The 12,836-nt window shown below is 34.9% G+C and overlaps 1 protein-coding gene across 1 annotated transcript in view; it reads left to right on the plus strand.

Moving 5' to 3' along the window:
* The window catches only part of LOC138072310 (ubiquitin-conjugating enzyme E2 D1), a 37,510-nt gene extending 31,848 nt beyond the window's left edge, over positions 1-5,662 (plus strand). The window contains exons 6-7 of the mRNA XM_068963427.1: positions 4,115-4,208; positions 4,950-5,662. Of these exons, the coding sequence (XP_068819528.1) occupies positions 4,115-4,208; positions 4,950-4,995 (140 nt within the window). The 3' untranslated portion in view covers positions 4,996-5,662. The remainder of the gene's footprint in view (positions 1-4,114; positions 4,209-4,949) is intronic.
* Positions 5,663-12,836: the final 7,174 nt, after the last annotated feature.

The raw sequence follows: 12,836 nt of genomic DNA on the forward strand, positions 1-12,836 counted from the left end.
TTGCTTGTAGTCCAATGGGTAGGACTCTAGACTTTCACTGCCAAGAGCCCCAGGTTCAATCTCTGATCTGGGAACAAGCCTCATGGTATAGCCAAAAAAAAAGAAAGACATATTTACACTTTAGAATAATGCAATACATATAGCATGTTAGTCTAAACTTCAGGCAATTAATAGCATCATTTTAAGGACTGATATATACTCCATGCAGATTCTCAACTTTCACAGTTATATAGCATTATTCTTTGCTAAATTATGAGATGTGTATATAGGGCATCTGAAACTGTTTGTTTAATTCACTAATGCTGTTTGCTTTGCCACTCTCTTAATTTTGTCTTGTTTCTAACAGAAGAGAGCCTGAGTTACTATTTTGATATAGAAACATCTGCGCCTCAAAGTAACTTGGTAGTTTTCCCTGTTTATAAAATTTAAGGATACTGTTTCTCTTGAAGAATTTAGAGGAAGAATTGATGATCATTAAAAATTTTTTTAAAGTAAATGCTACCTGATTATATAACTTGTATAAAAATTGATAAGCTTTATAGGAAGCAGTATCCACAGCCATGATTATTTCAAGTATTAGATAAGTAACAGTGCTTCAGATCAGTTAGTTATTTATGAATAGCAATTTTTCTGACCTAAAATGTCCCTATAAAATGTTTGTGTAGATGCTAGTGTTTTTAAAAAAATCTTTCACATAACTGTTACATACTAGATATAGGAAAGATAACTGTCATAAGGTTATTCAAATTAATAAACTTTGCTGCAATAGTATCACAAAATGAAATTCAGTTAGCTTATGCAGGAGGAGAAGGGGACCACAGAGGATGAGATGGTTGGATGGCATCACCAACTCAATGGACGTGAGTTTGAGCAAGCTCCAGGAGTTGGTAAAGGACAGGGAAGCCTGGTATGCTGCAGTCCATGGAGCGGCAAAGGGTTGGACACAACTGAATGACTGAACTGACTGAAGTATGCAGCTAAATAATTACAAGAGAAAGTGCAGACTGCCAGGTGTTAAATACTTCTGATATTGGTAGCTTTTTATAAAAAACAATTCATTTTGTCAACTTCTAGAAACTTAAAAAAAAATTGTTGGAGTATATTTGCTTTACAATATTGTGTTAGTTTCTGCTGTATAGCAAAGTGAATCAGCTTTACATATATATGTATCCCCTCTTTTATGGATTGCCTTCTCATTTAGGTCACCACAGAACATTGAGTAGAATCCCTTGTGCTGTACAGTCAATTCTCTTTAGCTAGCTTAGAAGTGGTCCTTTAAGAACAGTTTCACATAACCTTAGTTTCCTCATATGTCAAATAAGAAATTATAATAGTATTGCCACATATGGTCACTATACAACTAGCACATAGTAAAGCACTCAGTTCAGTTCAGTTCAGTTCAGTCGCTTAATCATGTCCGACTCTTTGCAACCCCATACACTGCAGTGCTCCAGGCCTCCCTGTCCATCACCAACTCCCGGAGTTTACCCAAACTCATGCCCTTTGAGTCGGCGATGCCATCCAACCATCTCTTCCTCTGTCGTCCCCTTCTCCTCTTGCCTTCAATCTTTCCCAGCATCAGTGTCTTTTCCAGTGAGTCAGCTCTTTGCATCAGGTGGCCAAAGTATTGGAGTTTCAGCTTCAGCATCAGTCCTTCCAATGAACACTCAGGACTGATCTCCTTTAGGATGGACTGGTTGGATCTCCTTGCAGTCCATGGGACTCTCAAGAGTCTTCTCCAACACCACAATTCAAAAGCATTAATTCTGCGCTCAGCTTTCTTTATAGTCCAACTGCCACATCCATACTGGAAAATCCCATGGACGGAGGAGCCTGGTGGGCTGCAGTCCATGGGATCACTAAGAGTCGGACACGACTGAGCGACTTCACTTTCACTTTTCACTTTCATGCATTGGAGAAGGAAATGGCAACCCACTCCTGTGTTCTTGCCTGGAAAATCCCAGGGACGGGGGAGCCTGGTGGGCTGCCATCTATGGGGTTGCACAGAGTCGGACACGACTGAAGTGACTTAGCAAAACCATAGCCTTGACTAGACAGACCTTTGTTGGTAAAGTAATATCTCTGCTTTTTAATATGCTGTCTAGATTGGTCATAACTTTCCTTCCAAGGAGTAAGCGTCTTTTAATTTCATGGCTGCAGTCACCATCTGAAATGATTTTAGAGCCCCCCAAAATAAAGTCAGCCACTGTTTCCACTGTTTCCCCATCTGTTTGCCATGAAGTGATGGGACCAGATGCCATGATCTTCATTTTCTGAATGCTGAGTTTTAAGCCAACTTTTTCACTCTCCTCTTTCACTTTCCTCAAGAGGCTCTTTAGTTCTTCTTCACTTTCTGCCATAAGGGTGGTGTCGTCTGCATATCTGAGATTATTGATATTTCTCCCAGGAATCTTGATTCCAGCTTGTATTTCATCCAGCCCAGCATTTCTCATGATGTACTCTGCATATAAGTTAAATAAGCAGGGTAACAATATACAGCCTTGATGTACTCCTTTTCCTATTTGGAACCAGTCTGTTGTTCCATGTCCAGGTCTAACTGTTGCTTCCTGACCTGCATATAGGTTTCTCAAGAGGCAGGTCAGGTGGTCTGGTATTCCCATCTCTTTCAGAATTTTCCACAGTTTATTGTGATCCACACAGTCAAAGGCTTTGGCATAGTCATGAAAGCAGAAATACATGTTTTTCTGGAACTCTCTTGCTTTTTTGATGATTCATCAGATGTTCTCAATTTGATCTCTGGTTCCTCTGCCTTTTCAAAATCCAGCTTGAACATCTGAAAGTTCATGGTTCATGTATTGCTGAAGCCTGGCTTGGAGAATTTTGAGCTTTACCTTACTAGTGTGTGAGATGAGTGCAATTGTGTGGTAGTTTGAGCATTCTTTGGCATTGCCTTTCTTTGGGATCGGAATGAAAACTGACCTTTTCCAGTACTGTGGCCTCAAATGAACGTTAACTATTGTTACCTTTTCCCTCAAAACATTTGTTTTGTGCGCATAATAGTGAAATCAGGGTACAGGTCTCTTGGTAGCAGGAGCGGGGAGATGAGGAACCTCCCTCTTGCTTAGTTTATAAAGTAGCTTGTATTTTCCTTATATGTGTTCATTTTTCACTGTTTAATATTTTAAATGTTTTATTTCACTTTTTATCATGAGTTAAGTTTAGAAACTTTCTGGAGACATGAGCCCAGATAATTTACCCTGTTCGTTTAATATACCGACTTAAAATTTCTTTGGGTAGATGGAAGATAATAGAGGAATGAAATGTTAGTTTTTCTTAGCCCTTATTGCCCCCTTTCCAGGTCATTTAAGGATCACATCTGCCTAATAAATTTACCTTTGGATGTGTAACGGTAGGAAAAATGAACATAGTAGAGGAAGGTGAAGATGGAAGATTGTTCCAAAGACTCCATGTATCCCCTTGGAAGTGGTGGCATGGAAGCAGACAATGAGGAACCAGAGTCCTTGTTCCCTTCTTTTTCAGATACTTAGTTTTCTTGTTTGTTTGTTTTGCTTTTTAAAGTATAGATATTTGCACTGATATTTGGATTCAACATGGCAAGAAACAACTACTATAGTTTTTCAATTTTAATTTACGTTGTAAAATATAGAAGTTATATAATGATAGCTGTGCATATTATTTTCAAATGCATTTGATACAAATACTGTACATGTAATAAAAAATTTCATTGAAAGTAATTTACAAATCTTCCCTCTTCAGCTCTAAGCCCAAATAAAGAGTGCATGAGCTCAGTCTCCCAAAATAGTTTGGACTATTAACTATAATTTGATTGCTTTACCTTGAATTGATTAGAACAGAGATTTGTTTGCATTAAAATAGAATAAAAAGTGGACAGTTTTCTTGTTAAAGTAAAAAAGTATCTCTAAGAAACATCTGAGGTTAGGATGCTATTCTAATATTTTCCAACTGTGTATTTGGAGTCTGTGTGTTTTAATCTCAAATGTAATTTAATGTGTTCCTTTTGCTTTTTTTCTTTATAAGTTTATTGTCTATTCATTAAAATTATTTTTACATATGTACTTTTGTATAAAGTAGAAAACTCACTACCTAATATGGTGTTCTCTTTTAAATCTAGTTTTATTGTCCATATGTTCTCTGCTTTGTGACCCTAATCCAGATGATCCCTTAGTACCAGATATTGCACAAATCTATAAATCAGACAAAGAAAAGTAAGTGTTTGCTTATATTGGTTTCTATGCATTTCTATGTAGTCTGCCAAAACATAAGTATTATCAGTGTATTTAAGTACATTTAGTTACGCTCATTATTTTTGTTAAGTTTATCTTTCCAAAGGAGTAAATCTTTCTTTTTAAACTGTTACTTTTTTTACAAAAAATCTCACCCCTTCCCACTTATTGTTTCATCCTTTACTATTTAATAGTATTTATTTTGCCTTTGCATAATATGCATGTTTTTTGATAGTAACTGTCAAGCTATATAATTCTAAGTAGTAAATCTAAAATTTAAGAAGTTGGTAATTGGAAAGTACTGAATGTCATATTCTTTACTTTCTCCCAGGAAGAGAAGTTATCCCTAACTACCCCTAAACTGACCTACACCTTGCTGGTACCATTGATTCATTTGTTTTTTACATATAATGACCATTCAGGGTTGGCTTTTATGGATTTGTATTAGAAATTGACTTCTTTATTTTGTTATTTATGACTTCTTTATTTTGTTATTTATAACTTAGGTACATTTTCATATAGGTTGTAAAGAGATCTATTAGTTTAAGAAATCCCTATGTTTTCTGTTTTATTTATGTATGAACCAAAGTCACATTGACCCAATAATTGGTATGTGTATGATTATTGTGATTAAATGTAAAAAGTTAGACAGTTTTGCATAGACAGATCTTCTAAAACATTTAATTTGTATGTTTTTACTGTATCCCTTTTGTATATCTACAGATACAACAGACACGCAAGAGAATGGACTCAGAAATATGCAATGTAAAATCAAAAAAAAATTTCATATATACCAGAGTACTGTAAAATCTAGGTTTTTTTCAACAATTAGCAGTAAATTGAGCACTGTTTACTGTTTCATTGTACCATGAAATCCTTATTTTTACCCATTTTAAATGTATTTCTGAAGCAAGACAAACTTCCAAAAATATTCTTGAGACTGTGATGAGAGCATTTATCATTTTGTATGCATGGAGAAAGACATTTATTATGGTTTTTAAGATACTTGGACATCTGCATCTTCAGCTTACAAGATCTACAATGCATCTGAAAAGCAACCAAATTATTTTTTGCTGAAACTAGATGTTTTTACATGAGAAATACTGTATGTGTTATCTAAGATGTTGTCAGTTTTATAAATCTGTATTCAGATTTCATTCTTTGTTAGCTCACTTTATAATTTTTATTTTTTTATTGTATAGACTAAATATATTCTATTTACATGTATGTCAACTTGTTACTTCTTCCCTGTGAACAGTATTGAAAAAACCCAACAGCTGATAATGAAATGAATTAACTGTCCCCCTTGTCTTGGGGTATTCTGTAGATTGATTGCAGGTTTCTTAAACCTGAAATGATCTTTACACTGTAATTCTCAGTATACTGATTATGGAGAAACGTTTTGATTTTGTTATACTTGACTTAACTTTATTACAATGTGAATTAATTGCACTGCTAAGTAGAAAGATGTATAACTTTTATTTGTTGCTATTCACATCTGAATTTTTTCTGTATAGGCAATATTATATTGACACCTTTTACAGATCTTAATGTAGCTTTTTCCATTTAAATAAAATGCTTTTTCTACTATTTGTCCTGGTTACTTTGAAAGATGAAAATCTGCCTTATCTACCAGTAAGGATCAATACTCTATATAAAATTTTGCATGAAAATTAATTCCAAATTGTAAGGATGAAGTGTGTTGTACTTGGCATTGAGTGCGTGCTTAGTCTCTCAGTTGTGTCCAACTTAAGCACTGTTAATTATATAAATTTTGCTTTAGATTTGTATCTGTCTACTAAATTGTCAATCTAAAGGATGATATACATTAGTCCTTTGTTACAGAAGAGAATTTAGAATATGATGGGATTTATCTTGGATCCCATATAAAATGAATTATTTTCTAGAGTAGTGAGATGAATGTGGATGAGTGTGGCACTGTCACCCACATTGAAGAAAAATCTTTATAGACCTGAAGAATAATTAGGTTAATTCATTAAAATATCCCTCTAGATGTAACTAGCATTGTATTTCTTAACATTTTAAAATCTAGAATTTCAAAAATAGAATTTTACTGCTATCATAGTTTAAAAGAGGACATCCATGTTTTAACCATAGAAATTATAAAGAAAATTCTAAAATGACACTTTTCCTCTTTTTTATAATTTGTCAGTTTAAAGTGACTTAAATGAGCAGATTTTCTTTGCAGATTAAAAAAAAGAAAACTAGAAAATCCTGATGATCTAACTTAGAAAAAAATGCATCTCTAATTATTAGCATGTTTACCAAACATGAGTATCATTTTTAAGAAGAGTTGTAGGTCTTCTGATTATTGCAGTAGCTGTATAAGTGTCCAAAAATTCTGTAATGGATATAGTCATTAGCAAAGATTTTAAATCACTGAAGTATTTTACCATGGTTCATTATTATTAAATAAATATTAAAGCACAAAATAACCCAGTGATATAAAATGTGTTTTTACAAATGAATGTAAAATAAATAAATGAATTGTGAAATGGATGTTTAAGAAAATATAGGTTTAAAAAATAACTATATTAAGTGATGTCTTAAAACAGCCTTATCATGAAAAACACTACTTTACTATGTTATTAATAAGCTACGTTGGCCCAGAATTTGAACACTCAACATCATTAAAGTATTTAGTATATTTTGATAATAAAGGGTTTTGTTCCATGAATATCTTTCACTTTTTAAAAACCTTTTATGTGTGTGACATTTATTTTTGGAAGTGTCTGTTTTTCTGTATTAAAGTTTAGAAGCTTGCCTAACTCTTGTTTGCCTTTGCTTACATATGAAATGTACAGCCACTCTCTTGAAGAGTGAGCACAAATTCTCATCATTAATTAAAAGTCAGAAGCAGCATAATGATCAGTCAGATCACTATTTTGGGTTTATTGATGTGTTTAATTCTAAGAAAGAGTACGTCAGTACCTAACTAAATGAAGACAAGGACCTTCTTTCGTAGATTAGCCATTAATTTAAGGACCTCTTGGGAGTGAGGAAAATAGGTAGTCTTTTGAATCCCACCTTTTAAGGTCCTCAGTGCTTTGAGACAGTTAAAAACCATATTGAAATTGGATTCTGGACACTGTCAACTGCCATATATAATAAGTCATGGATTTATTGTATATTTATCAGGCTATGCAGGATAACCTAACCCTTATTCCCCAACTATCTCAAAAGCATATAATTCCTGAACAAGATTTACGCATGCCTATGTAAACCATATATGATTATTCATTTTTGCTACTCCATGAATTCTCTTAGGGGAATTTTTAAAGTTACTTTTTCAATTTCAAAAGAATCAAAATGGGTTAGGTGAGAAACACAAACAGCACAAGGGTAACTTGTGCTGAGTTAGTATTCAAAACAGTAACTTTTTAAAAAATGATAAAAACATGACCATATGTAGTTTTTCATTTCCTTTATTGTTTTATCACAATGACCTGCTTTGTACATGATTTACTCATTGATGTTTTACAGAATCCTGCTCTGTCACAGTTCTGTATTTTTAATTTGGAAAGATTAGGGACATTTATTTTCCCCTTGGATTAAGAGAGATTCTTGGTGAAGCTATTGAAGTGACTATTAATATAATAAAATAAATGACAAATCCAGATTTTAAAAGTTTATTTCCATCACTCTATCAACTGTTAACTATGACTTCCAAAAATTTTTCTTGAAGCAGAAGTTTAATTGCAGTTTAATGGCCCTAAAATGTGATGCCGATTATTTGTGACAGTTCTCATTTTTTATAGTACTTCTCTGACTGCTCTGATGGTTGTGTTTTACAGACAAGATAGCAGGTAGAGATTCATCTGATTTCACTAGTAGAAACTGCTATGTATAGATAACTGCTGCTGCTGCTTAGTCTCTCAGTCATGTGTGACTCTGTGACCTTATGGACTGTAGCCCACCAGGCTCCTCTGTCCGTGGGTTCTCTAGGTAAGAATACTGGAGTGCATTGCCATTCCCTTCTCTAGGGGATCTTCCTGACCTAGGGATCGAACCCAGCTCTCCTGCATTGCAGGCAGGTTCCTTACCATCTGAGCCACCAAGGAAGCCCATAACTAGTCATTTCTAAAAATTTTTTTTTGTAATGAGATCTGCAAACTCCTAAACTGCATATTGATACAGTTTGATAAGGAGTTTTTTCATTAATAGTAATAACTTTGCAGTAGAAATTAGCAGAAAGTTTGTGGACAGCTGACATTTTTGTTTCTAGAAATATTTTGTGATGCAATAGTGTCTTGGTGATAACCTAAAATAGTGTTCTATCACTTATTTGTATCATGTTACATTTAAATCTGCTCTCATTGTATATGTAAGAACGTGGTTTTGTATTAATAGGAAGAGGGAATAGTCACCTAAAAGTTCTAGCAGTTGAAGGCATTTTCATATAATAGGATACATTTCTTTAAAAACTTACTTTCAGCACTCTTAGGTTTTGTGGTTGCAGAGGGAGGGGCATGCCTTTCTCACCCCAGGAGGAAGTTGTTTTTATTATGCTGGCATGTGTCCAAGTTCTGAGCTATGCTTTCCTCATATCTTTTGCTTGCTTTTGTTGAAATCTTTTTAGTGCAAAAGAACACTGAGTTGTGTGTACAGTATTTTATTGTAAACTCAATATACATTGTGGGGAACAGTTGTGATGCCATTTGTGTAAGCACTTCCAATACACTCGTCTTGGTCCTATGACCATCCACACGTTCAATGTGCCAGTAGAAGAATTCACAAGATGAAGCATATGCTCATACTCACAGCTAAGATTTCTTGATTTGTTTCAGCAACACAGAAGAGGTATGCAGCTGCATCTGTAAGGGGAAAAGAGATCAGAGTCTAGAAGAAACCATGAAGCGCCCTCTGAAGGGGCCACACAGAATGGAGTCTTCCTCCAGCAGTGGATGCAGGAACACGGTCACAGTGTTCAGGGGCTTTACTGGGGGCTAAACCATGTAGGCATACGTGGCCCAACAAAATTGTAGGCTCCCAGAAGGTAAGCAGGTGTTCACTGAAATGATGCCAGCACAGCAGATAACCTCACATTGTATAGGAAGAGTTTCAAAAGCAATGTTCCTAGATGCCAGCTGAGGGCCAACTTGGTGCACAATTTATTGACAAGACTGTTCTTTCTTCTTGAAAGTTCAAGTTTGTTAATTGTGCTTATGATATTTGTTTTCACAGCCATTATGGGTGATGTGTGCAAGTTTCCCCCCTCTTTTTAAAAAATTATTTGTCTGCATCAGGTTTTGGTTTCTTCTCTCTAGTTGTGGAGTGAAGGCTTAGTTGTCCCGTGCAAGGTGGGATCTTAGTTCATCTACCAGGGATCGAACCCACATCTCCTGAGTTTGAAGGCAGAATCTTAACCAGGGAAGTCCCAAGTTTCCCCTTTATGACTGTGAAATTGTCTATATTTTAGTTTATATTTGCTGTAAAGATTTTGAAGTCATGTTGTTGGAAACACACACACACTACACTCACAGGTGAAATCATGATATTTTACTGGCAGAATGATCCCTTTCTCATTAAGAAATGTCTTTATCTCTAATAATGCTTTTAGCTTAAAGTCTAATATTAATACAGCTTTCTTTTTGGTTAGTATTGTAGTGTATCTCTGTGTTTAATTTTGGGCCTTTCTGTGTCTTTTTAAAAAACGTGTGTCTCCTGTACTAATTATAGTTTGGTTTTCTCTGATTTTTAATCCAACATGACAATTTTAGTATTTTAATTGAAGTATTTAGTCCTTTGCACTTAATGGAATTACTGATATAGTTTGGTTTCTACCTACTATGTTACTGATTTTTTAAAATTAATAATTAATATTTTGGCCATGCTGTTCAGTTTGTGGGATCTTAGCTTCCCCACCAGGGGCTGAACCCTGGCCACAGCAGTGAAAGCACCCAGCCACTGGATGGCCAGAGAATTCCCATGTTCCTGATATGTTTAAAATCATGTTTTATTTTTTCTTCTTTTCTTGTCCTCTTTTGTTTTAGGTTTTATAGTAGTCTCAGTTTTCCCTAATACCTTATTAGGCATCCTTTTATTTTTTTGTAATTACCCTAAATTAAAAGATCCATCTTTGTCATATCTCAGTTTAATGTAAATTATTACTTATACCATTTTCCCATAATGTAAGAATTATTTGGGCCCTGTTAACTCCTTTCCCACATTTTGCATTATCATTGTGAAGGTTGATTCTACATATATGTTAAATTCCACAAGATAGTCTTATTGTGTGTGTTATTGCCAGTATACTGATCTCCATATATACTTTTCCAGTGGTCCTCATTGCATCTTGAATTTTCATGTTTCTATCTGAGATCATTTGCCTTCTGACTAAAGAACTTCATTTAGTATTGCTTTCAGTGCAAGTCTTCTGGTGACAATTACTCTTTTTCTTTTTTTGTTTTGCTATCATTTATATAGTATATTTTCTTTGGAAGTAGGATTTAGCTTGCTATTTTCTTTCAGCACTTTAAAGATATCATTCCATTGTCTTTGGATCCCACAATTCTGTTGAGAAATCTGCTATTAGGTTTATTGTTGCTGCTTTAAAAAGTATCTAGTTTCTCTGCTTTTAAGGTTATATATATATATATTTTTATTGAAGTGTTTTATTGTGATGTTACAACATATAATTTTCTTCATCTTATTCTGCTTGAGGTTCACAGAGCTTCTTTATCTGTAGGTTGATACATTTTCATAAGTTTTGGAAAATCTTGGCTCTTATTTCATCAAATATTGCCTCTGTCTCATTCTATTTTTCCCCTTTAGGACTCCAGTATAAAATGTACTAGATCTGTTTCCTAACCTTTTCCCTATATTTTCTCTTTTTTTCCTTTGAGTTTCTGTTTGGAAATTTTGTATTCATCTTTTCTTTTCCAGTTCACTAATCCTGTCTCCTGCATATAAATCTGCTCTTAAAACTGTCCCCTCAATTTCAGATATTGTAGTTAACTGCAGATTGTCTTTCTCAGTTCTAGAACTATCATTTGATTTTTTAACATATTTTAGTTTTCTATTTTGTTCCAAAATTGCTTATTTTGTCCATGTTTCTTTCTATTTTTGAAGTCCTTAATTACCATTATTTTAAGTCTTTGTTAACTTCAAAGAAATGAATCACCTGTGTGAATGTGCTTTCATGCTGTTATTGAAAGCCATATACTGTGTATAGAAACTGTAGAATCTCTAGACGCTGTTCTCTCCCACAAGAGAGGGCTCACCCTCTCCTCTGCCAGACAAATAATGTGCAGATGATCACTCTAAGGCAATCAGGGTCTGTGCTTAGTTGAAGCTGGTTGCAGTTTTATGAGATTCAGTCTATGTCTGGTTTACCCTTGTGCACAGTGCACAACCCTCTAGGATTCTCTTGGTTTCCTCAGACCAGAGAAATTACAAGAAATTTCATTCTGCTTTTCAATGGTATTTTTGATTCACAGGTTTAGGCTCTTGCTTCTTAGAGTTACACAATATGGCAAATATCTTGATGGAGGACTAACCATACGTTTGAAGTCTTTCAAGTCCACCATTTTGTCACTTCTGCTCAGTACAATCATCAAAAGTACTACTAGCTTTTCTGTTATGAACAGCCACTCTCAGAGATCAAGCCTGAATTCTCAGCTTTATGCCACATCCAGATTAAGTGTCCCAGGTTAAAAGGGAGGCTGTAGATCATTAGTGTTAGATCTCCACATCAGTCTTTTAACTCCTAGTACATTCTTTAGGGACTGGAATGCAAAAGTAGGAAGTCAAGAAACACCTGGAGTAACAGGCAAATTTGGCCTTGGAATACGGAATGAAGGAGGGCAAAGAGTAATAAAGTTTTGTCAAGAGAACACACCAGTAATAGCAAACACACTCTTCCAACAACACAAGAGAAGACTCTACACATGGACATCACCAGATGGTCAACACCAAAATCAGATTGATTATACTCTTTGCAGCCAAAGATGGAGAAGCTCTATACAGTCAGCAAAAACAAGACCAGGAGCTGACTGTGGCTCAGATCATGAGCTCCTGATTGCCAAATTTGGACTTAAATTGAAGAAAGTAGGGAAAACCACTAGGCCATTCAGGTATGTCCTAAATCAAATCCTTTATGATTATACAGTGGAAGTGAGAAATAGATTTAAGGGACTAGATCTGATAGATAGAGTGTCTGATGAACTATGGACAGAAGTTTGTGACATTGTACAGGAGACAGGGATCAAGACCATCCCCATGGAAAAGAAATGCAAAAAAAAACCAAAATGGCTGTCTGGGGAGGCCTTAAATAGCTATGAAAAGAAGAGAAACAAAAAGCAAAGGAGACAAGGAAATATATAATCATCTGAATGGAGAATTCCAAAGAATAGCAAGAAGAGATAAGAAAGCCTTCCTCAGCGATCAATGCAAAGAAATAAACAACAGAATGGGAAAGACTAGAGATCTCTTCAAGAAAATTAAAGATATCAAGGGAACATTTCATGCAAAGATGGGCTTGATAAAGGACAGAAATGGTATGGCTCTAACAGAAGCAGAAGATATTAAGAAGAGGTGGCAAGAATACACAGAAGAACTGTACAAAAAAGAGCTTCACAACCAAGATAA

This window comes from Capricornis sumatraensis, unplaced genomic scaffold (assembly GCF_032405125.1).
Source record: "Capricornis sumatraensis isolate serow.1 unplaced genomic scaffold, serow.2 scaffold1, whole genome shotgun sequence".
Lineage (NCBI taxonomy): Eukaryota > Metazoa > Chordata > Mammalia > Artiodactyla > Bovidae > Capricornis > Capricornis sumatraensis.